The sequence below is a fragment of the Plasmodium fragile genome, assembly GCF_000956335.1.
Source record: "Plasmodium fragile strain nilgiri unplaced genomic scaffold supercont1.27, whole genome shotgun sequence".
Taxonomy (NCBI): domain Eukaryota; phylum Apicomplexa; class Aconoidasida; order Haemosporida; family Plasmodiidae; genus Plasmodium; species Plasmodium fragile.
The window spans coordinates 261-23,743 of NW_012192607.1; the positions used below are offsets into that span (position 1 = coordinate 261).

General features: G+C 43.1%; 8 protein-coding genes across 8 annotated transcripts; 3 read left to right on the forward strand and 5 right to left on the reverse strand.

Moving 5' to 3' along the window:
• Positions 1-1,721: 1,721 nt before the first annotated feature.
• On the forward strand, positions 1,722-3,299 carry AK88_02654 (uncharacterized protein; the record flags this gene model as incomplete). The annotated part of the gene is made up of 1 exon (XM_012480279.1): positions 1,722-3,299. The coding sequence occupies one exon, from the start codon at positions 1,722-1,724 to the stop codon at positions 3,297-3,299; it is 1,578 nt and encodes a 525-aa protein (XP_012335702.1).
• A 674-nt stretch (positions 3,300-3,973) lies between these two features.
• Positions 3,974-5,899, reverse strand: AK88_02655 (uncharacterized protein; the record flags this gene model as incomplete). The annotated part of the gene is made up of 1 exon (XM_012480280.1): positions 3,974-5,899. One exon carries the CDS (start codon positions 5,897-5,899, stop codon positions 3,974-3,976), a length of 1,926 nt encoding a protein of 641 aa, XP_012335703.1.
• A 498-nt stretch (positions 5,900-6,397) lies between these two features.
• Positions 6,398-12,594, reverse strand: AK88_02656 (uncharacterized protein; the record flags this gene model as incomplete). The annotated part of the gene is made up of 19 exons (XM_012480281.1): positions 6,398-6,544; positions 7,354-7,390; positions 7,579-7,670; positions 7,856-8,008; positions 8,207-8,254; positions 8,353-8,778; positions 8,953-9,057; positions 9,187-9,315; positions 9,498-9,552; positions 9,655-9,737; positions 9,888-9,984; positions 10,118-10,201; positions 10,366-10,499; positions 10,538-10,634; positions 10,768-10,851; positions 11,016-11,149; positions 11,311-11,422; positions 11,598-11,737; positions 12,439-12,594. The coding sequence occupies 19 exons, from the start codon at positions 12,592-12,594 to the stop codon at positions 6,398-6,400; spliced, it is 2,313 nt and encodes a 770-aa protein (XP_012335704.1).
• Positions 12,595-13,759: 1,165 nt separating this feature from the next.
• On the reverse strand, positions 13,760-15,750 carry AK88_02657 (uncharacterized protein; the record flags this gene model as incomplete). The annotated part of the gene is made up of 7 exons (XM_012480282.1): positions 13,760-14,077; positions 14,244-14,386; positions 14,541-14,610; positions 14,707-14,773; positions 14,940-15,036; positions 15,143-15,452; positions 15,565-15,750. 7 exons carry the CDS (start codon positions 15,748-15,750, stop codon positions 13,760-13,762), a joined length of 1,191 nt encoding a protein of 396 aa, XP_012335705.1.
• A 713-nt stretch (positions 15,751-16,463) lies between these two features.
• AK88_02658 (uncharacterized protein) lies at positions 16,464-18,074 on the forward strand (the record flags this gene model as incomplete). Its single annotated transcript, XM_012480283.1, has 7 exons — positions 16,464-16,802; positions 16,982-17,031; positions 17,161-17,306; positions 17,446-17,474; positions 17,599-17,652; positions 17,821-17,854; positions 17,977-18,074. 7 exons carry the CDS (start codon positions 16,464-16,466, stop codon positions 18,072-18,074), a joined length of 750 nt encoding a protein of 249 aa, XP_012335706.1.
• A 114-nt stretch (positions 18,075-18,188) lies between these two features.
• AK88_02659 (uncharacterized protein) lies at positions 18,189-19,253 on the reverse strand (the record flags this gene model as incomplete). The annotated part of the gene is made up of 1 exon (XM_012480284.1): positions 18,189-19,253. One exon carries the CDS (start codon positions 19,251-19,253, stop codon positions 18,189-18,191), a length of 1,065 nt encoding a protein of 354 aa, XP_012335707.1.
• Positions 19,254-20,530: 1,277 nt separating this feature from the next.
• On the forward strand, positions 20,531-22,056 carry AK88_02660 (uncharacterized protein; the record flags this gene model as incomplete). Its single annotated transcript, XM_012480285.1, has 4 exons — positions 20,531-21,199; positions 21,304-21,372; positions 21,545-21,604; positions 21,811-22,056. 4 exons carry the CDS (start codon positions 20,531-20,533, stop codon positions 22,054-22,056), a joined length of 1,044 nt encoding a protein of 347 aa, XP_012335708.1.
• Positions 22,057-22,585: 529 nt separating this feature from the next.
• AK88_02661 (uncharacterized protein) lies at positions 22,586-23,197 on the reverse strand (the record flags this gene model as incomplete). The annotated part of the gene is made up of 2 exons (XM_012480286.1): positions 22,586-22,638; positions 22,747-23,197. 2 exons carry the CDS (start codon positions 23,195-23,197, stop codon positions 22,586-22,588), a joined length of 504 nt encoding a protein of 167 aa, XP_012335709.1.
• Between the last annotated feature and the right edge of the window lie 286 nt (positions 23,198-23,483).

Here is a 23,483-nt window from a genome sequence, read left to right on the forward strand (position 1 = left end):
AACAATAAACTTAAACTGCGTTAATGCGCCTTCCCCCCCCCCTCTACTTATCACTGCAGCATGCACATCCCCTCATGGAAGGTAAAGGGGGAAATGGCCTGCGAGAGACAACAGAGCAATCGTCCTCACTGATTGGATATCCCTAATTGGTATAACCTCGTCCTTTTTTTCCCTCCCCTCCCCCTCCGCTCCACATATATAATGGAGTGATCACTTATATAATGACACACGAGCTACGCACAGAAATAGTCATGTGTAAATAAGGTCCGTTTAAATGTGCCTCATTTTGAAGAGGGAAATTATTACTCTAGAATTGTCTTTCCCCGGGAAGTGTAAAATGTGACATGTGGACCGTGCATGGTGTGAGGGAAGGGGGGGGTTATATATGGTCTCTACACGTGTGGGGACTGCCCCGTCGTCCCATTTTTATCCCATGACGGATAATAAATCTTTGTGTAGGGGTATTTATATATTCGGCCGTGCGTTTTGCCTGCAGAGGAGCGGGCGGAGTTTTATAACCCCTAACGTGTTTCTCCTACTCGGTTATCTCATGTGACCAAAGTATAGGTTGTGACGAAAATGGTGATGAGGGTGAACTACCTTTTTTTTTTTTTTTTTTTTTTTTTGAGCCGGGGAAAGTAATAATACTCCTCGAAAAGACCTATTATCCCCCCACACACAGGGGCCCACCTTTCTTTTCAAGTCAACGAAATTGAGCGTGCCATTGGCACAATGCAGGATGAGACAAGGAGGACAACACCCACCCACCGCCATCACATGTTTGTTAAACAGGATAAAGGTATTCCTGTGACGGGGCACACCTCTGAACAGAATTCGCTCCCCCTTGGGAGAAAACCCTGTTGAAAATAATTTCATTACAAAGGAGAGTCACAATGAAATGAAAAAGTGCGTCCCATTGGGGCCGCAAAAAAAGCGGACGGCGTTCCTCATTTAAAATTGGCATCGCAAAAAAAAAAAAAAAAATGAAAAAAAAAATAAACAGTTAGTGGCAGTACCATTTAAAAATTATATCACTAAAATTAACATACGCTTATGTACATAGGGATATATTTTTTTTTTTTTTTTTTATTTTCCCTTTCAAGTGGGGAATTCAAGGGGACAGGCAACTGGGCCAATTGTTGTTGTCGCGCAAGGGCGGAGGCCGAGTGCCGATCTGAGCGACCCAAGTATTTTGTCGCGCGCGAGAGTTGAAATTGAAAAGCTGCACTGCTGTGAATTTTAAATACTCGTTGCTTCCGTAGCCTTATTGGGGGGGGAAACGAGCGACGCGGCTTTTTTTTTTTTTTTTTTTTTTTTTTTTTTTTTTTTTTCCTTTGTTCTCATTTTTGCTGCATTGTTAACTCCATTTTTGGCTACATTTTTTTTACTGCATTTTTTTAAGGCCATTTTTTAATTGCATTTTTTTTTTTTTGCGCATCTCCTCGTTATATATATGCGACGCGGTTTTTTTGTTAATTAGCAAAAGGGTTGCTAACCCGCGTAACAACACAGATACACGACCGCTTAATTAAAGAACGCATATGAGATGGAGTAAAAAAAAAAAAAAAAAAAAAAAACCTCTTTCCCCTACGCCCCATCGCCATACGACGGACGAGATGCGTTTATAAAGGTTATATACCCCCCCCCCATGTATTATTTGTCGAATGAGGTTTGCTGTGTTCTTGTTCCCTATCATCAGCAACGGTTGTAAGAGCGACAAAATGACGGAGCTGTACATCCTGTTCGAATGCTCTGCGGGATATTTCCTGCTGAGGGTAAAGGAATGGGAGCAAATAGGCAGCAATGAAAATTTGGAGAAGAAAATTCAAAAGGCTGATTTATTTCACGAGATTGTACAATTGTGTTCGTTCATATCTTTTGAAACAGCAGAAACAGCGTTAGATAATTTGCTCCACATTAATGAAGGCAAGGCTACAGATTTTTTATTAACCTTTTTAGAGCAAAATTTGCCCAGCAATAAAAGTCAATACGAATTAGGGGTAGCAGATATCAACTTAGGAAAGTACCTGTCCAATATTGGCTTCAATATAATTCATAATAATAATATATTAGAATTGTTTAGAGCCTGCAGACATTTTTATTTAAAAAAAATTGGTACCTATGTAGACAACACTGGGGATATTGATATAAAACATTTTAATATCGGATTAGGACATAGCTATTCCAGATCAAAATTAAAATTGGACCCAAGGAAGCAAGACAAATCCATTATTAATAGCATAGGTACTATAGAATCATTGGATAAAAATATTAACCTGTTCAGCATGAGAGTGATTGAATGGTACAGTTGGCATTTCCCTGAACTTAAGAAAATCGTTACAGATGTAGCTATGTATTGTAAATTGGTTAACCTAATAAAAATTAAAGAAGATTTTAATTTTGAGGATGAGGAGGAAAAGCAAAAAATTACTGAAATTACAAATGATGAACAGATGACTGAGCAAATTGTTAAAGTAGCTAACCTGTCCATTGGACAAGAATTAACACAAGAAGATTTAAATAATATTATTAATTTTTCTAATGAAGTTATTAACCTTTTTAATACCAGAAATGTGTTATGGGAGTACTTGGACAGAAAATTGAATATCGTTTCTCCAAACCTGAAGGAACTCTTAGGAAATACATTAAGTGCTCGTTTAATTAGCCATGCAGGGTCTCTTGTAAATTTAGCCAAATGTCCTTCCAGCAGTATACAAATCTTTGGATCGGAAAAAGCCCTTTTTAATTCTCTTAAGGGAAATAAAAAAACCCCTAAATTTGGCATTCTCTACAATTCTTCCTACATTTCGAAAACGCCACTCCCTATGAAGGGCCGCATGTCCAGGTACCTCTCCTGCAAGAGTGCCATGGCTGCTAGAATCGACTCCTTCTCAGATCACCCTACCAACTCATATGGAGTTATATTTAAGAAGCAGCTCGAGCATAAAATTCTCCACATGGTCAAAGGGGTGAAGCTGTCCAAAAATATAGACTACATGAATGAGGCAGAACAAATTTACAATCGCGAGATTGGCGCGGTCCCGGATGGGGACGCGGAGGGGGAGAACGAGGAGGACGAAGGCAAGAAGAAAAAGAAGAAGAAGAAAAAGAAAAAAAAGAAAAACAAGAAGAAGAACAAGCAGGAGGAAGGCGGCGATGAAAATGGAGACGCAAATGGAGACGCAAATGGAGACGCAAATGGAGATGCAAATGGGGACCTGAATGAGGAGCATAACGGGGAAGAAGACCAACCCGCCGTCGAGGTCGACCAAAGCGACGCCGACTCAGACAGCGACTGACGCACGCGCGTCAAGCTTTGCTCCATTGCCGTTTTCCCTCCACAGTAATTCATTTAAAAAGTTTTTTTTTTTTTTTTTATGCAAATGTGGGTTCTGTTCCCAATGCAGGAACGTCACCCCTCTGTGTTTACATTTTTTTTTTAGCTTCATAGCCAACGCTGTGTGTCCCTACGAACTCTCTTTTTTTTTTTTTTTTTTGCCACCACACAACAGGGGCTTTTCTTCCCCTTTAATTCATTTGCACATTGCCACATGGGCGCATTGCCGCGTTGGCGCGGGAAAATGGATGACCGGTTGTACAACAAATTGGTTAAGACAGATGTTACAACGGGGAGGCCGCACCTCCCCTGCAACTCCTTCACATCGCTACAATTCGCGGCAAACTGATGCATATGGATGCAAATGGATGCAAATCGGGTTTAAAAAGTCACCACAGCAAAGTGTGCGTTTTCCCCTTGACAAGGCGACCGGGGTGCGCGCAAAACTCCGCTGAACAAAAAAATAAAAAAAAAATTAAAAAAAAGATGGCAAGCCAGGGGTGAGATTATTATGCCCATCAGCGGAAGGACGCAGAAATGCAAACACACACGCACACCTGCGGCGTCTGCTGTATGTGCGGTATGTGCGGTATGTGCGGCATGCGCACACACACGTACACATCGCCCACCGCGTGCCTACTCGTACATGGCCAAGTAATAATCGTAGGAGACCCAGTGCAGCTTACTCCTGCACAATTCGTAGTTCTTTTGGCCCACCTTGGCGAGCACAAACTCCAGCTGCTGCGGGTTGATGTAGTACACAGACTCCCCTCCCGCACTGGCGACAGTTTTAAAAATCTCCTTCTCCTCAAGACACGAAATAATATCATTGGTCTCAATGCTAGTCATTTCCGACAAGTCTTGAATGGACAACTCTTCATAGTTGACCAGCACCTTGAGCAGTGTCTCGTACCAGTAAGCCATATAAGAAGCCACTCCCAAATCTGATAAAGGCCTTTCAGGAGTACCAGTACGTTTTTCAGTTTGAGATAAAAAGTAGCTAAAATTTATTAAAAATTTTCCATACCCTTTTTTCTGATGTTGAGGAAGGGTCAAAATGCAAGACACATTATTTTTTGAATATTTTTCTTTTGAAAAGTATCCTGTGATGTGATAGCCAAATTTATCACACTCAGTGATGACATAAAATAAAAATAAATTGACTCGATGTTTTAATGTTTTATGATCCAAAAAAAGTTTGGACAAGAAACATAAATTTTCACAATAAATTCTAAAATAAGTTCCATCAATTTCAAAAATGGAAATATTTTCACAACGGTATATTTCATTTCCAGGCGGATGTCTGATTTCACATTTTTCTGTATGACGAAGCAGCTCTTCATTTTCTTTAAAAAAGGATAAACAAAATTCACAAATGTATAGTATGTCAATATTTTGATATTCTTTTGGGTATGGCGAAAAGTACCAAGTATCAATTAAATATTTTCCAAATTTAATTTGATTAATTGTTTTTAATTTTGTGTTTTCTTCATGTTCTCTCAGATATTCTTTATCGATTCCTGCATGATCATCATGTTCTGAATGTTCATTATCCATTTGCCCTATACAAGGCAACCCATCATCTGGCTCTTCTTCCAGCAGACGCAAATTCTTATATGCTAACCAGCAATCTAAGCGCCTGTCAAATTTCTCCCAATGCACATAGTAGTCATAATCGCACTCTTTCATTTGAGTGGTACTTGTGGACATTTCCGTCGATGATAATTTATTCATTATTTCATTTTTACTTAAATTTAAGGGGAAAATAAAATTTAAATCATTCAAATTTTTATTCTTTGGTCTGGCGTACACAATGGAACAGTACCTCCACACTTTGTTCAGGGGGTCCAGGCCCCACATCACTTGCTTTACTGGCAGTGCGTTTGGAAATATCAAGGCGTACGAGTCGTTGAATTTGGATAACGAACTCAGCGCCTTCCCCGTGCTACGCGCTTTGCTGCTCCCCCCTTTGCTACTCCCCCCTTTGCTACTCCCCCCTTTACTGCTCCCCCCCTTGGCCACTTTACTACCGCTGGGTGCAGCGCTCGCTGAACCCTTATCCCTATTCTTGGAGCTGCCTGACCCCTTCGCGCTCGCCTTGCTGCTCCCTCCCTTACTACTCCCCCCTTTGCTGCTTCCCCCCTTTGTCACTTTGCCACCACTGGGGGGGCTGGCGGCGGTGCTACCCGCAGTTGTAGCGGTCATCGTTGTAGTCACCATCGTTGTAGTGGCAACCGTTGTAGTGGCGCCCTCGGCACAGGCTGCAGAACTGCTTCCAGTTGCCTTCTCGGAATCCCCCGCGCCAACCGTCGTGTCCTCAATCTTTGCCGCCGTGTCCTCCTCCCCAGTGGGCGTTCTCGCCGAGGCGGACTTGTCTTCCCCATCCTTGGATTTGCCTGTCCCCTCCTTGGACTTGCCTATCCCATCCTTAGACTTTCCTACCCCCTCCTTGGACTTGCCTATCCCATCCCTGGACTTGCTACTGCCCCCCTTGGAGCTTTTACTCGAGCCCCCACCTCCCCCCTTATTCACCTGCGAATTGTCGTTTTTACTTCCCCCCATTTCTCTTCACTTAAAAAATGCCCAAAAAGAACAAAAAAAAAAAAAAAAAAAAAAAATTCATTAACACTGGGACCAAGAAATGTTATATGCCTTTTTTTTCTTTTTCCTCAAAATGGATTATCCCTTAAAGAAGGGGAAGATTTAAAAATGGCCCAGCAGGAGGAGATCTCTTCGCTCTCGCTCCATGCATGAGAAGGGCACCAATTCGGTTAAGCGGACTCCCGAACGGGCTATATGTTAAGAAGCCCATTAGGTACAATCGCTATCCTTTTTTTTTTTTTTTAAGTATAAAAACATCGTGTTGTTTCTCCTTGTTCGTCGCATTTTGGGAGATGGCAGGCTGGCCTCCCCTTTTTCCTTTTCACGTGCGCCGACGGGCAGGAGCGGAAGCATGTACACGTGGGCAAGAAAATGCATAGGCCACACATACATGCATGCATACATACATACGTACAACGAATGGGCACAATATACACCTAGGGATTATCTTGCCTCACTTCACATTTTTGCAAACTCGTCAGAGGATCCATTAGGGTGGACCTTTTTTTCATGATCCTTCTCCAACGGGATAGTCACCCCTGCCACATTTATAAATGGCGCGTTTATAAAATGCCTCATTTTACATATACCTTGCTCCATCCCACCCTGGGGGGGGGAAAAGGCGGGTAAAATGACTAGAAGAAGAAGAAGAAGGACGAATTTTCCATTTTGTTCCTCTTCCCCACCACTCGTAAATAACCTATAAAAAGCTCTATTTTATCCGCTCCTTACCACGTTAAAAAGGCAAACAAAAAAAAAAAAAAAAAAAAGTTGTACATTGTGTGGTAGCAACACTGCGTAGGTTAAAAGTAGCCACTTCAGTGGGCTCACCAAACTGAAAAAAAATAATATGGAAAACCAAAAGTAGAAAAAATGGAAACGACTCTCATAAAAGAGTACTTCGTGTGGCTTGCAACCTTCCATCTGTAACACCCTCCCGATGGTGAACCCAAAAACGGTATGCATCTGAACGCATGCGCACAGCTAAGCGAATGAGATCACACATTCGGTAGGGCCCCAGCCCCCAGTGGAACTCACTCCTCCGTGACACAACCCCTATCAACATTTGCTCGTTATGTCATTGTACACTTGAATGGGACACATTTTTTATGGGGGTGGTGACGTCCTACCAAGTTGGAAGACGTATCACTATCCTATGGTGCTCCTAGTCTGTTCCTTGGATCCATCTGTTAAATGGTGTACGTTGTGGGGAATGAGAAAAATGGAAGGAAGTTGATACCGAGCTGGAAGCGTTACAATTGGTAGACACAACAGAGGCATAAGTCCAGGGGCCGCCATGCACTGTAACCTTATTGTTGCCCCCGTGTTATAGGGCACCCGCTCCGCCCTCACTTTTTTTTTTTTTTTTTTTTTTTTTTTTTTTTTTTCCCCCCGCCCCTTTTTGGTAATAAAACGTACGAGATGTTAGAATCCTTGAAGGCATTTACCTCTCTGCAAAAAAAAAAAAAAAAAAAAAATATATTAATTTCGCATTTGCACGGGCGTATAAATAGGGAATGTATGAAACATGTTCTGTGTGGAGTTGTCTTAGCTACGTAGCCCCCCCTGGTCCTACTCGCTGTGCTCTTTTTTTTTTCTTCCCTTTTTTTTTTTTTTTTATATTTTTTTTGCGCACTTACCCCTGCAAATATTCCATTTCGTCTTCCGTGAGCCTGTCCCCGAACTGCTTCAATATTAACAAAATCAGCTCCTTGTGCATGTAACCCGTTTTCTGTTTTGGGTTCCAAGCAGGGGAGAAAAAAAATATATGTAGTTGGAAGATGTTTAGGGTTGCAACGAACGCGTTGACGCATTAACACACGCCAGTGTGCATACAAATCTGCTCCTTTTTTTTTTTTTTTTTTTTTTGCGAAATGTGAGAGGATGCTCTCCACCCTAACACCACGGAGAACCCACCTGGACGTCCCAAATTTCAAAGAAGGTAATCATATTCTGTAAGGCTTCGTCCTCGTCTATTATAAAAGTTTTAATGAAGGCAACCAGGTCTTCTTTGTCTACTTCGCCCATTGCCTTCAGCTCATTCAGCTTGCTCTGCGTCAGAGGGATATTCTAATGGCAAATGGGGTGGAGCAATGTGCAAACAGGAACATGAAGAAGAAGAATGGGTGCCTTTTGCGAGGCACGATTGGTAGAGAAACAAACTGGCTTATAAAAATGGGCACTTCACATTCTGAGCAGTATGTGGATGATCACCCTTCCCACGGGACTATGTCCAGCCCGCGCTACCCCTCTCGCCATCCCTCTTACCGCCTTGTATATGACATCCACGCAGTCCTCAAATGATAGCCTATTCATCTGCACACAAGGGGGAGAAGTTAGGAGATGCGTTTTTTTTTGTGCTGCCTCACGCCAGAGAATTCGCATCAACATGTTATTTTTGTCCTCCTCCTTACTTGTTTCTTTTTCAACAACTCCATCACTTGATTTATTTTTTTCCCTTCCAGACTTTCATCCACGTGAGTAGGCTGTTCGTCTTTCTGTTCTGCTTGTTCTGTTTCTTTTTCATTGGCTATTTCTTTCGCCCCCTGGGAGGATTCCCCTTCCAGGTTTTGCTTCTTGTCTTGCTGTTCCTCGTTGTTCGTTTTTTCTGCTTCTCCAACGTTGCCCCTATTCTTGAGCCCCTTCTGTTCTTCTCCTTGTTTTTCCTCTCCTCCTTCTACTACGCCTTTTTTTTTTATCATTTCACTTATTTGCTTGTTCAGGTACTCTTGGTGTTTTTTCAGTTCGCGTCCGCTCAAGGCACTCTCCAAGAGAAGCTTGTCCCCCATTTGCTGGAGGTCCTTGTTCTTCTGCGCAGCCTTCCGCACAAAGTCATTGTACTGTGGGGGGGAGGGGGTGCAAGTTGAGGGGGAAATATAATAACACACAACACAAAGGGGAGGGGGGGTAGACCGAAGGATCAAATTGTACACGCCAATAATCGCAGCGGGACGGGTTGTGGACCCCAAAAGGAAGCCACCCCAAAAAATGGGCAAAAAAAATCTCGCGCGCACCTTTTTCTTGCTCTTCTCAAAGGTCTCCTTGAAATTACTTCTGTCACCCTCCCTGGCGAGATGCTCATCCACACTGATCATCACGCGACGAAAGTTTTCCAGTGCCTATTAAAAAAGGATCGTAAAGGAGTACATCGATTAGAAGCTGTGTGAACACATGCACAGGAGTACCAATCGGACAAAGCATCCCTACGTGTGTTTCGTAAAAAAAAAAAATTATTTCTACTACGTTACCTCTATAAGCATAGCGTTGTTCTTCGCCAGGTACTCCTTATATTGCAGTGTCTGGTTCATCACCTCCCGTTTCTCTTTCTTCTCATTTTGTAACTTCCCTAGCATGGCGTCCAAATCGTCCTTCAGGCTCTTTAGGCGGGGGGGGGGACACAAAAAACACACATGAGGGTGTTTACAAGTGTACATATGTGTATATGTATATACATAAAGGCAAACCGACACACAGACACAGGTGAAGGAGCAATGACTCAACTCCCCGATTAGTCTGCGCTGTGGGGAGAGACTCCCCCTGGGGCATGTAAGCGGCCTACGTTGATTTGATGCTCGCAGTAGCATATGTTCATCTCCAGCTCCTGAATTTTTTTGCTGTATGTGGGGCGGGGCAAGGCTCGACGTGATGTACAACGTGATGTACGAAGTGATGCTCCACGTGGTGCAAAACAAATGAACGTTTTTTTATCCCATTACGTGTTCAATATGTCGGTGGCTATTGACAGGTCCGTTTGCGCCCTGGCAGACTTCACGACGTCCATCAGAATTATTTTGTCTCCCTGTAATGGCGTGTAAAGTGTGTGGGGGGTAGGGTGTGCACTGGTGATAATATATAGGGTTGACGGGGACCCCAGGGGAAGGAAATGACAGCTGCGCCACGGTTCAGTGGTGTCCCCTGGTCCCCCTCCCTCGCAGTGTTGTTTCATTACTCCAATTTTCTCGCAACAGGAGACGATGCTCTCCAAGGCTATCTTATATTCGAGGAACGCATGCTTCAGCTTTCTTAGTCTTATCTGTGCGCTTTTGCTGCGTGGACAGGAGGGGGGATATAATTTCATAAGCAGATCCATGAATACATGATGGGGAAAGCATAAAACGTATGTAGAGTGTCCGTCCATTTCATTTTCGGCGTCGTTCCCATTTTTGTCTTTGTCCTCACTTCTGCTCATAGTAAGTACGGCACATTTTCATGAGCTCCTCATTTTTTTTTTTATCAACCATAAGCTTATTTCTGCTTAATTTGCTGCGAACGTAAAGGGGAGCACAAATATATTTGAACGGAGTGGCAGAATGACGCGCAGTGCATGGAGAATAATCCCACGAGTGTGATATTTCTCCCATCATTTCTCGCCTTCGTCAGGAGTTACACCCTCATCTGCAGGAACCCCAATTTCATCTCATCCTCACTTGCGCTCCATGACGTTCTGTATGATTCCATTTTGAACATTTATAATGCTCTTTTTCGTCTTGAGATCCCCCTGATATTTCCTCACCATATGGAGCACGTTTTGTATGTCGTCTTTGTTGTAGAACACTCCCGCCTGTTGAGAAACGGACAGGGCACATGTTGTTTCATTACTCCAATTTTCTCGCAACAGGAGACGATGCTCTCCAAGGCTATCTTATATTCGAGGAACGCATGCTTCAGCTTTCTTAGTCTTATCTGTGCGCTTTTGCTGCGTGGACAGGAGGGGGGATATAATTTCATAAGCAGATCCATGAATACATGATGGGGAAAGCATAAAACGTATGTAGAGTGTCCGTCCATTTCATTTTCGGCGTCGTTCCCATTTTTGTCTTTGTCCTCACTTCTGCTCATAGTAAGTACGGCACATTTTCATGAGCTCCTCATTTTTTTTTTTATCAACCATAAGCTTATTTCTGCTTAATTTGCTGCGAACGTAAAGGGGAGCACAAATATATTTGAACGGAGTGGCAGAATGACGCGCAGTGCATGGAGAATAATCCCACGAGTGTGATATTTCTCCCATCATTTCTCGCCTTCGTCAGGAGTTACACCCTCATCTGCAGGAACCCCAATTTCATCTCATCCTCACTTGCGCTCCATGACGTTCTGTATGATTCCATTTTGAACATTTATAATGCTCTTTTTCGTCTTGAGATCCCCCTGATATTTCCTCACCATATGGAGCACGTTTTGTATGTCGTCTTTGTTGTAGAACACTCCCGCCTGTTGAGAAACGGACAGGGCACAGGGAAAAAAAAAAAAAATAAATAACATGACACGTATGTGTGGTTGTATAGATATGTATGGACAGGAGTAATACACATTTGTGAGCACTACTTCTGAGCGGCACGACAACAGTGTGCAGGGCGCCCAATGATCATTACCTTGATCAGCTCCATGTGAATCCTTGTGTCCAGATTTTTCTTCAAATCGTCATACTTATTTTTCAGCGCCTCGAATTTATCCTTGTATGTCAGATCGCCATATTCCCCATCGCTACACAGGAGACCAAAAAAAAAAAAAAAAAAAAAATGAGAAATAAGTGACAGAGAAATGAAAAGGAACTATAACAAAACGAAAACATAACCCCACAATGGGTAGACGCTTCCACAGATTTTTCTCCACCCATTTTTCAAATTCTCTATTTTCATTTTGTGACGGATATTTATACCTGGCTTTTGGTATCCCCTCCCTTGGAACGCATATCTCCAGGGGCTCGATAATTTTCTCCACATTTCTGTCGTGCACCTTTTCCTTCAAGGTGTCCAAGTAGTCGATGCTGTTTATAATCTCGTTGATTTTTTCAAACTCCTGCGATTTGGAAGAGAGAGAGAAAAAAAAAAAAATTAAATAAATAAATAAATAATGTGTAACAATAAATTACAAATGTGAAACAAATGAGCCATCTTGTAGACATAACCAGGGGCAAGCTAAGCAAAACAGCCATCCGAGTGCTTAGCTTGAACCTCCAACCGCAAGCAAAGGACTTTCCTCACGCGCAACACTCATAAATATGTTGACGCGCACTAATCGAGGAAATCATTTCGCATAAAGAGTAGGACCTGTTTTTTCCTTGTGTGTCTTATTTGTTTCCCTTGCGAGAATAAGACGCATTCTCTATTAATCCTGAAATTTGTCACGTAAGAAAAATATATTGACTGTGGTGGGAATTTTTCCATTTAAGTATAGTCACACAAGGATATACTTGCACATATTCACATGCACAGGGTTCAGCTAAAATAGGCAGCTACTCTGTCCACTTCGCGTGGGGAGGGATGCAGGGGATGAATAATACACATTCGTTTTTGCGCTCTTACAACTTATAGTTTATTGGCTCGCTTCCCTTGTCCTAATCATAGAATAAAAAGTGAACGCAATTATACATACATGTGTGCTTCAAAAGGGGCAACTATGGTGATGGCACATATGCTCAGGTGGAAGTACGCATGTACACTAAGGTGTACGTCTTTTATTTTGGCTTATCTTGTCGGGTTGCCCCCCTTTTTCAGTACCAATAAAAGCACCGCCTCTGTGCGCAGGTCCTCGTAGAAGGAGACGCGGTTCTTCCTGAAGAGAGAACTAAAAGGCTTTCCATCGTCATCGTAGCTCAGTGGATTTCTTCGCTGTGTATTCACAATTTTTGTTACACTGCCTTTTAATATTTCCATCTTATCGTTCGCGCCGCACGTGGGGGTTGTATGTGCAGAAATGTGTACACACGTCCTGGTAGTGTGTTTTTTGGGGGGAACTTTATGGACGTTTTTTTTTTTTTTTTTTTGGCACACTTTATGCGTGTTTTTTTCGGCACTGTTTACGTGTTTCCTTTTCATGTATTATTTCTTTATAGAACAAACTTTTCGAGTGAACAAGACAACTCTTCCGCGATGGTGCAACGTACCCACGTGTAACTTCAATTTGGAGAAAATGTCAATTAAACAAATTAACACTCAAAGGTGAAATGTAAGCAAAAAAAAATAAATCAACACAATGTAGTGTATCATTCCGAATTGCACACATTTATCATCACAGTGAAGTGATAACAAAAGGGGGAAAAAAAAAAAAAACAAATCAGCACAACGCAACGTGTAACTAAATTCCTGTCTGCAAAAGTTCGATGGATGGGTAATTCATATGCGTGTTCATTTTGTTGGCATTTTTTGTTTTCCTTTTTTTTTTTTTTTATTATCAAGTTTTAGGGGCACAATGATGCAACGAACATTTTAAACAATTTTGTAAATTATTTAAGTACAACTTTACACATTATGCGCATAAGTGGGAGAGTGTCAGTTGCGTTTTCTCCACCAACTACATCACTCGCTCTGTTTCTTTTGCTAATCATTTGGTTAAGTTTCCCTCCGTGAGGCTACACACTCTCTGGATGGAAGTCTCTTTCGATTTTTTTTTTTTTATCGTCCTTCTTGATTAACATTTGTCTGCATACGTCTTTTCTGCGTTTTCATATGTGCAAATATAGTTTGTTGTCACCCCATTTGGGTTCCCTCAAAATGATAAAAAAAAAAAATGATATGCCCCTAGCTCTCATCCGTTGTCAATCAAAACCCGTATGTCGCAGATATCTGCACACAGGATTAGGTAGGACAAGAAAAATGTTCCAACGTTTTTGTATTCTTTATGATTTTTTCGTGCTCCTTTTCACTTCGTTCACTTTGCGTTGGAAAAAGTGTAAAAGTTGTTACTTCGCCATAGTGGGGACTTTTTTTTTTTTTTTTTTTTTTGCATTTGTGTGCAGAGTAAACAGGTAGATTTTATGCACGGTACAGAATTTTTTTTTTTTTTCTGGCTAGCTAGCCAAAAAGGGTTGTTAAAAAACAGCTAGACGCTGTTGCAAGGAAAACGCCAAAAAACAACATTAAAATCGCTGGACACGGTTACAAATTGGGTGTATGTTTGACCCTCCAGCGGCTCCAACAGGAACATCTGCAAGATGTTATTCGAATGAGCAACTATTTCTCCAATTATTTCGTTCCCGCTCATGTTCTGGCACTGGTCCTCTATGTCTTGAATGCTTTTTTTGTCATAGAAAAAATCAATGCTTAAATTTTTAATTGAGAACTGCGGCAGCACCACCTTCGATAGGGTCCATTCCCCACTCAGGCATTCTACAAGGATGGGGAATATTTCATAGCCGTACTGCGAAATGGAAGAAATGAAGAACAGATGGGTTTACGAGATCTGTTCGTTTTAGCTTTGCCATGGAGTGGGTGCTAAAATTAAAATGAGGGACGCCTCCCACATGTGTCTAAGTGCACACTCCCGCGCTACACGCATAACGCGCGTACAACACTGCGTAACGTACAACCAGCAGTGTGTCCTCATCCAAAAAAAGACACTTCTGCATCGTCTGGCCAACCCAAGAAACGAACTCCGTGTTGGGCATGGGCTTTAAGTAGTCGCAAATTATTATTTGCTGGTGTTCTCGGTTATTTTCGAAGCTGCTTGCTGAAAAAAATAAAATAAATTAAATTAACAACAACATCAATAATAATAATAATAGTAATGGCAATAATAATGATAATGTGACGAAGCAGCAGAATGAGGTGCGCTCTTAACTGCGCACTGCGCGCACCCTGTTGTGGAGTGACCGTGTCCATACCTATTACGGCCACTCTTTTGTTCGATGGGGAAAAGGAACTATGCAGAATGACGTGCCCTTCGCATTCGATCTGTCCAACATGCCGCATGAATAGGAAATGGGGGTAAGCAAAATGGAGATCACAAAATGGGGGTCACGGAATGCAGGTCATGAAATGGGCTATTACCTTGCCGATGACGTCGTTGCTGTTTAAGTTACTGTCCTCGACGAGTTCGTCAATATTGGGGTGCATCCTGCGCAGGAAAAAGGCCCCATGGTGGGCACATTTGAAAGGCTGCCTCTACGTAGGCCACATGTGCGAGCAAGCAAATAGGCCCACTACAAAAAATTATACAAAAAATGGTACAAAAAATGCTACAAAATAAAGGTAACCAAGTCGTGGTATACAAGCAGGTGAACCTAGTTTTTCCTCCATCTGGTGTGTCTTCGTCCACAGTGCCCGACGTGCGCACGAGCTGAGCAGATGAGTCCATGGAGCAGCTACACAGTATATGCCCTTGGGAAAAAAAAAAAAAATTAACAGTGTAAACGGAAAGACGACAGATAATATGGAGGAAACACTCTTCTGCACAGCTTCGCCTGCCGCTTCTGGTCGGCCATACCTGAATAGCTCCACTGTAGGAACAAAACGCTCCCAGAGTGATTTACCACCTTTTGTATTTTCCATTTTGTATCTTCTCCCTTTGAAGAACAAATGAATATAACGCCGGACGCAAATCCAATGGCAAAGGAGTGGGCATGTGGATGCCAACAGGCACAAGTAGGTAGGAGTTCCTCAGATGTGATGCTAACATTGGTGGGTTTCCATCGTCCGTTTTTTCCCTCTTTATATATGACGCATTTCATGTCGATGGTGAGTACGAGAAGGTCGTTTTGTCTCGACCATTCGAGGGCAACAATTTTGTGCCTGTTCTGTGTTTGTGGGAGTGCGGGGGGATTTGTTTGAACGTGGGCAGACAAGTGGGTAGGACAAATGTGGCCGTCTCGCAGGCCTGCACGTCTCCTGGTGCATGGGACAACTTACCGCCAGGAATATCGTCTTACATGGGGACAACTTTCCACTTGTTATTTTGGACACGTGCACATATTTTTCATTTTTCACAAAAGCCACTAGCGTGTTCTGCGCGTTGGCCGAGACGTTTATTGGCGGTTCAGAATCTTCCTCCGGCACAGCATATTTGGTACACTCACATTTTATATACTCAATCATTATATCGTCTGTGTGGGTTCGTTTCACATTATTTTTTTTTTTTTTTTTGTCCTGGGGGGAGGGGTACACTCCCCCGTGGGTCTCGTCTCCGTCCGGACGGTGTGACGTTGGACGTTGAGGTTTGTTACTGCCGTGCCGCTTGGTGTGTACATACACGTGGGGATTGCCAAACGGTAAGCAGAAAAAGGGCAATGAAAAAAAAGTTATGCAAAGGGTGGAGGGGCTTGGGTGAGGCACACGTCGCTATTGTGTTTGCACAAGTGTACACTTTTCGTGTGCCCATGCGAGTATTTATTGGGCCTTTTGCGGTCACATCCTCTACATGTCCCTTTCACCTCTTTTTCACATATTATTAACATATTTTTCACTTCATGCTTAATTTGCGGTGTTTTTATTTTTTATTTTTTTTCCGGGGGGACTCGCCCAATGGGCAAACGCAAAAGTGATATGCAGCAAGTGACTTCGCCAAATAGCTCACAAAACGGTTCACCAAATAGGCAAAACAGAGGACGACTCTTTTTCCCCCTTCAGCCTATCCTCCCCGTTTTTTCTCAATTTGGGCGAAAAAGACAAGGCGCACAATTCTCACGGGAAAATTTTGTTCACTTAAAATTATTGTCCACCTGTAAGGGCAGACATACATACGTGTACGTATGTTTACAAACGTGTGTGGACATAGACTCCTCTAGTCACATGTCCCGAGGGATCGCACGATGAAGGGCGTTGACCTCGGAGTGATTCTTCTCCCAATGCTACTGCTGCTTAGCGGACATGTGAAGGGTGACTACGAAATCAAAACGAAAAAATTGACATTCCTCTCCAAATGGGAACTCTGCAAAAAAGAAATTAACTTCTATGAAGAAGGGAATTCATTTTTTATTCGTAACAAGGACAACACCTATTTGGAGGTTCAAGAGAAGGTGACAACCGTAGGGAGCTTAAATGTTTTTGGCACTGTCCACACGAATGAGTACAGCGCGTTTGAACACAAGCAGTGGACTCTGCACCACCTGGATACCTTCGACCGGAAGGAGAGTGCCTGGAGCCCCTCGGTACTACTTAAACAAATCGACATCAGGGGAAAAAAAAAACACACACACAAACAACTCTGCCATGTAGAGCAGCATAGCATGGCGCTATATCATTTACAGTCAAATCGTTTTACCGCTTCTCATATGAATTTCCCTTTCCCCGGATGATCGCCCCACTAAACTCCCCTCCTGTACAAAAGGACATCAGCACATGCGGGAATTCCCCCGACACCTTCCTGGGGGGACCCTGGTATGGCAACAAAAGGAGAGAAGAATCGCATGCGAAACAAATGCACAAAATGGTGCAGACAAGTGTACGCAGAAGAATGAAATAAAATGGCCGTTCCACGTGCATTCCTCCCCCCCCCACTCCGTGCAGCATATTCGGCGCCCTGGAGGCCTACACAACAGTTAGAGACATACCAAGGCATAGTGCACTGAAAATTAAATTAAGGGTTCATTTCTTCGATGCATGGAAAGGCGATTCATTGTTTCTTCAAACTGATGGGAAGACCGTCTGGGCGGGTAAGCATGCGGTGGGGGTGGACAACCAGTGCCCTTCATCATTTTTGTCACCCAACCCCCAAAGAAGAACTGGGATAACGTGTAACGTCATACTTATATGTTAATCTTCTTTCCTCCCCCACCCCACACACTCATGCAGAATCGTACAAATCGAACCATGTAGAAAAGGTAACATGAGGCTGGGATGGCAACTTGGATCTCCCCTGTTGCCTTACTCTCCAAAAAGAAAACACAATAATGATAATAAAAGGGAAGCGTTTTTTTTTTTTTTTTTGCACACTTCCCTCCGCAGGGTGTTGGTGACGGAATAAACCTTTGCGGGGAGGAGACTCCCGATCGATTATCAGTGAGTACAAACTCGGAAGCGATTACCGGGGAGCGTAGTTATATATACGCGCCTATCGTGTTTGAAATTGTGTGCAGGGCAGAAAAAAGAGCACACTATAAAATTTTGCCAAGCAGTCATATAAACATTGCTTACACGTTGCTAATTGTCCCTCGAAAACAACTGCAGGTACCTGTGGACGTAGAATTCGAGCACTCCTCAGGTGGGTTACACACACGCTAGAGGATGTGATTGGGCGTCCCCGAAGGAGATGCACCTACATATATACAACTCCATCTCCTCACATGGGCTCCGCTCTCTACCCCTTCCCCTTTTACGCGACAGAGACGGTTAGAATACTGATTGGAAGCACTTTAAAAAAAACAAACGACGCCTGTACCACGTCGTGGGGAGTTGACGACCTGCACGTCTACTACAAATAAAGTTTGGGCACCGTAGGTATATTTTTTTTTTGCGATCGCACGCGCGCATGCATGCATGCATGTATGCGCATGCCCCTGTACGCATGCATGAATGCACACGCGGAGGAGACGCGCTTAGTACAACTCCGTCTCTTGACTAAGTATCGAGTTGAAGGTCAACCCTTCTGAGTTCTTCCTATTTACATCAGCACCGACGCTGGTTAAATATTTTATAATGTCCGTCTTGCCTGAATACGCAGCAATGTGAAGGGCAGTGTCTCCAAAAGAATCGTCTGCATTCACATCAGCACCATACTCGATTAAAACTTTTACAATGTCTAGGTACCCCCTATCGCATGCATAATGCAAGGCGCACAGTCCATCTGAGTTTCTTTTATTTACCAAGTATGGGTTATTTTTTAAGGCACTTTTTATGTATTGCAGATTTGCCTGTACCACATGTCTACAGAGGGGGTCACTCAAATTGTTTGTATCATCAACGTTGTCCTTGTCATTAAGGTAACTCCCTTGTGTAACTCCTAGGAGCATATCCTGCAGAGGCTTCATCTTGCTCATCGTTTTCTTAAAGTCGAATGTGTCACTGTAGCTCTCCTCTTTTATCCCCTGGGGAAGGGTCTTCTCAACAAATTCCATGTACAAAAATTTGCATACCCTTTTACTAACTCCGTGGAAATGTTTCCATGCGTTCAATTTAGCATCCATCAGATACTTGTTTCCTCCTTCGCGTACTCCACTCTTCGTGGGTGTTCCTTTGTCCCCGCTCGACTCTTCTTTTAACTGCTTGTCTGAATCACCCACATCTGGGTTCATGTCTCCAGCGGTTACTTGTTTATACAAGCCATACAGGTAAATCCACTCTTCAAATTTGAACTGACTTCTGTTTATCTTCACTGCTTTGCAAGCTTGAAGGAATTTTTTATCTAAGTCGTCGTCACTTAAATTGATGGTAACATCTTTGTCTACTACAGGGAGTTGTATTTTTTTTTTTTTTTTCCACTCTCCATACCATTTATGAATTAGAATTTGAGGAGTTTTAAGTAGCCATTTGGCCACCCCTTCAATTTGGTGCAAAATTTTATTCGTCTTCTCGGGGTGGTACTTACTCAGGGCGTACACAAGGATGCATGCTGATGCGACGTTCGCAAGCAGCAGCGTTTTCTGGTTCATAATTTTTAGCATTTTTTTTTGGGGAGGGGTGTATAGTGTGTTAGTGGGGTTTGGTCATGCGCGGTCGTATCTTACCTGAGTACACATGTGCGCAGCAGGGGAAGGGCACATATCAGTTTTGCACTTGTGGGAGAAGAAAGTGATGCCTCCCCCCCTTTGTGGTGATCTAATAAGGCATGCCCGCGCAGAGGGGAAGGGGGGGGGGATCACAGTACACAAATGCACAAATAGGCCTACCTTGGCTTAACTGCGCTTGGCGTGCCCCTCTTAGGGTTTCTCTTCATCCTCCTTCCCGTTTCGCAAGCTGCTTTAACGAATTGGTTTCGCTTACATCCACGAGGGTCTTATATTTTGGTAAAGAAAAAAAGAAGCTACGTATAACGATTAGTTCGGTCACGCTGTGTCCGTCCTTTCGCCCCTCACGCTTCGTTGTTCTGTGCGATGTGTTTAAGTTGCGTTATGGTAAGCTCTACTTTTTTTTTTTTGTTTTTTTTTTTTTTTTTTTATGCCTGCAGCGGACTTTGATCATATAATTCGCCGAACAAAATTTGCGCAGCACAGGAGCGGAAAATTTTTAAAAAGGAGGAAGGCGCGATCGCCGGTGCCACCGAGGGGCTGGCAAGTGTGGAATCCCTGCACGCACTTATACTTGCTCCGTGGTGGCGGCAACTACGCACGTGCAGTCATCTGCAGGTCTTTGTAACGGGGGGAGGGGGGAAGACTCACTTAAATGTTTCCCTCCTTGTGACAAGGTGAGACGGCGCACGTTCGTAGAGTTTTTTTTTTTGTTTTTTTGTTTTTTTTAATCTCCTCCGCTGAGGGTCTGGGGAAAAAAAGCTGCGAAATTGGGCAGAGGAAATTTGAACACGGGGCAAAAGAGACTACAATTTGCAATGCTCGGCAACGGACACTCTCTTTCTCTTATTTGCGCTAATTTGAATTTTTTTTTTTTTTTTTTTTTCCACGTTGCGCTATTTCACCTCTTCGTTTTGGAAGAGTGTTCTCTTGTGAGTAAAAACCCTTTTGCTAGTAGCTCCCCCTGACGGCTGTGAGAATCCATGGCTGCATAGGTGCAGTGAGCTGTGCATCTGCGCAACTGTGCATGTCAGGAGTTAGCCAAATGTCATTTTAGAACAGCGTGAGGAAGTAGTTACAGTAAGGGGAAAAGGGCGTTGACCTACGGAGGGAGAAGCAACGGGACACCTACCACCAAGCAGGAAGGACCCCCTAATAAGTTAGTAGAAGCTATCCCCAAAAGGGGGGGGTGTTAAAAAAGTGCAAAAAAAAAAATGGGTAGCACAGAAGGGGGAAACCAACCTGAGGGGGAAGCGGAATGTCATGTGGAAAAAGCAAAGGACGACCTGGACGAGGGAAGTAGCCTGCTCGCCAGCCTGGCCAATGTGGTGGACCAGAAGGATGTGGACAAAGTGAACAGAAGGGGAAACAAAAAAACCAAAAAGGAAAAAAAAAAAGAAAAAAGAGAATACCTAAAGGAAAAGAGGAAGAAAAATAGACCAGAAGAAAAAAAAAAAAGAAAAGAAAAAAAAAAAAATGATCTTTTGAAAATATTAAATGGTCTGAATTCAAGTGAGAGGATACAATTTCTAGCCGAAAGGAGAGCTTTACAGGAAGAGAAAAAAAAAAAAAGGAAACAATTTTTAATCAAGGCGTACAATGAGGGATATAAAATTTGCTACAACTGTAGTTTTTTAAATCTTATGGGTGAGAAGGAAGTATCTAGTTTAGCCAAACAGGTTTTTCTGGGCTACCACTACATGATTAAGGAGCAGCTGCATGTGCAATTTCATTTTACTAGCTTGTCCAGCAGCGACGAATTCTACACACAGCTCAGAGAGAAGTATGCGATGGACAAGTGGCACGTCCACATGCACTCCGAGGACTACTGGGATGTGTTCCCGAGGGAGAAGATTGTCGTTTTATCCCCCGACGCGGAGGAGGTGAGCAAGTGGGAGAGGTGTTAAGCCGTCCTCCTCACTGTACTGCGTGTGATACACCAGACCGAACAAACGAATACAAACGTACCCCCACTACCCCCCTGTAGGAACTAACCGAAGTTCGAGACGACGAGGTGTATATCATTTCTGCCCTGGTCGACCGGAGCGTTTCCAAGGTGAGTGTTCCCCGCGGAGAGAGGCGATATGATTCATTTGAGCGGATCCATTTTGCGATAGCCCACCTACACGTGGATGAGCACTACGAAGGTCCATTCCGCCTACATACTCACGAGAGAAACAATTCTTCACACGCCCCTTTTTGTACTTCCCCTCATACACCTCCCTCAGAATTTGTCCTTCTACCAGGCATCCCTGCACAACCTAGTGACAAAAAAGTTACCCCTGGAGGTACATATCATCACAAAAGAAAAAAAATATATATATATACCATTCACCCGCGTCCAATAGGATGGAGGGAACTGTGCCCCACCTCTACCCCCCAGGTGGTCGATACAGCCAGCAGGACGGTACAATTAGTGCTCACGTTCTGCCTTCGACATTGTATCGTTCATAACTCCATTTTTTTTTTTTTTTTTCCCATTCTAACCACACAGAAGTATTTTAAAAAAAGAAAAAGCAACGTACTGAACGTTAATACTGTGGTAGAGATTTTAATAAGTTTTTTAAAAAACAAAAATTGGATGAAGGTTTTCAAGGAGTGTGTGCCACAAAAAAAAGTGCTCCGCTTCTGCAACGGCACCTCAACAGAGGGACACAAAAATGAAGACGCAGACGAGGCAACAGAGGCAGAAGCGGGTGCGGAGACAAAAAGAGAAGAACCATATGTAGAGGATAATTGAAAAAAGTACGTCCACCCAGAGCCGTTATGAATATATATGAAAGGCACGACGGGGGTGGAAGTGAAAAAAAAAAAAAACATACGTCAGAGGTTAAGTCACATTGTTACTTGTGTCCCCCTTACGAGCAAAGCACACATCTGTACGTTTCAACGTAGGTCTATCGCCCATACCCTCTCTCGTTGGGAAGTCTCCCCTGCCGACAGGAGTAATTGGACAAACACGGGGTCAATCACCACAACAAACGATTATCACCAAGGGTAGCCAAAAATAGCATACGCCCCCCCGCAATGGCTCAAACGAAAAGAAAAAAATCTTCCATTTTTTTTTGGAGCTGTCTGTCTTTTGTCACAATTACAATACGATATCAAATCTACAGAATGGATCCAAATTATCGCATAAGCTTTTTTTTTTTTTTTTTAGGCCATTTTTAATTCTTCATATGTTATACAGTTTTTTTGTGCAACCTTTTCCCCCCTTCAAAAAGTATGACCGGGATTGGAAGTATAATATCCCCCCTTCAGGGAAAGACCTAAAAGCAGCAGTTGCATTCGAATGGGCAATCTTTCGTGTATCCTCCTTGGCCTGCAAAAAGGGAGTTGGCGTTGTGTTCAGTGTGGTGAAGTAGTAAGGCGAAGCAGTGACAACGCTCAGACGGCGAAGCAACGACAACACATGCACGACGAAGCTTACCCATCTTGAGCTCCTCCATAGAATAAATGGGCAACCCATCCGGCGTTCGCGCGCGTTGGGTGACCTCCCCCTTGGCGACCCGCCGTTGTGCCTTCTTCTGGACCGGACCGGCGTTGACGCCGCTTTTTTCCGAGTTTTTCTTAATAGGCCTCGACTCGCTACTAACTTTTGTAGCCTTCTTCTCCTTGGCCTTCAGGCTGTTGAAGATGTCCTCGATGCTTGCCTTCGCCTCCAGCTGTTCCTTCCTCTTGCCGCTTGAGTCGCTCTCCCCGCGCTTATTTTTTTTTCCTTTCCCCTTTGGCAAGCTGTTAGAGTTGCTCAAATTTTTGGAGCCTCCAGAATTTTCCTCCCCATTTTTGGCATTTGTCCACTGCTTGTTCGTTTTGTCGTCACCTTCTTCGCTTGGGGAAGAAGCAGAGGTCCTCTTCTCTTTATTTTCGTTATCTCCCATTTAGCTATATTTTTTTTTTTTTTTTTTTTTTTAAATACTATCATGTGGCAAGTGTTACTCTATCCCTCAAACCATTTTGCAACATCGTGAAGGGAATTCCGTTGCGCGAAGTGTTTCGTTTTTATGGCTAAATCTGCTAACGTATTGGGATTTCTTTTTTTTATTTCCCTTTTTTTTTTTTTTTTTTTTTTTACTTTGCCTTATGCAAACTTATATGTATGCTTTTAAACGCGTATCAACAAGGAGTGCGTTTTTTTTTTTTTTTTTTTTTTTTTCCCATTTTTTT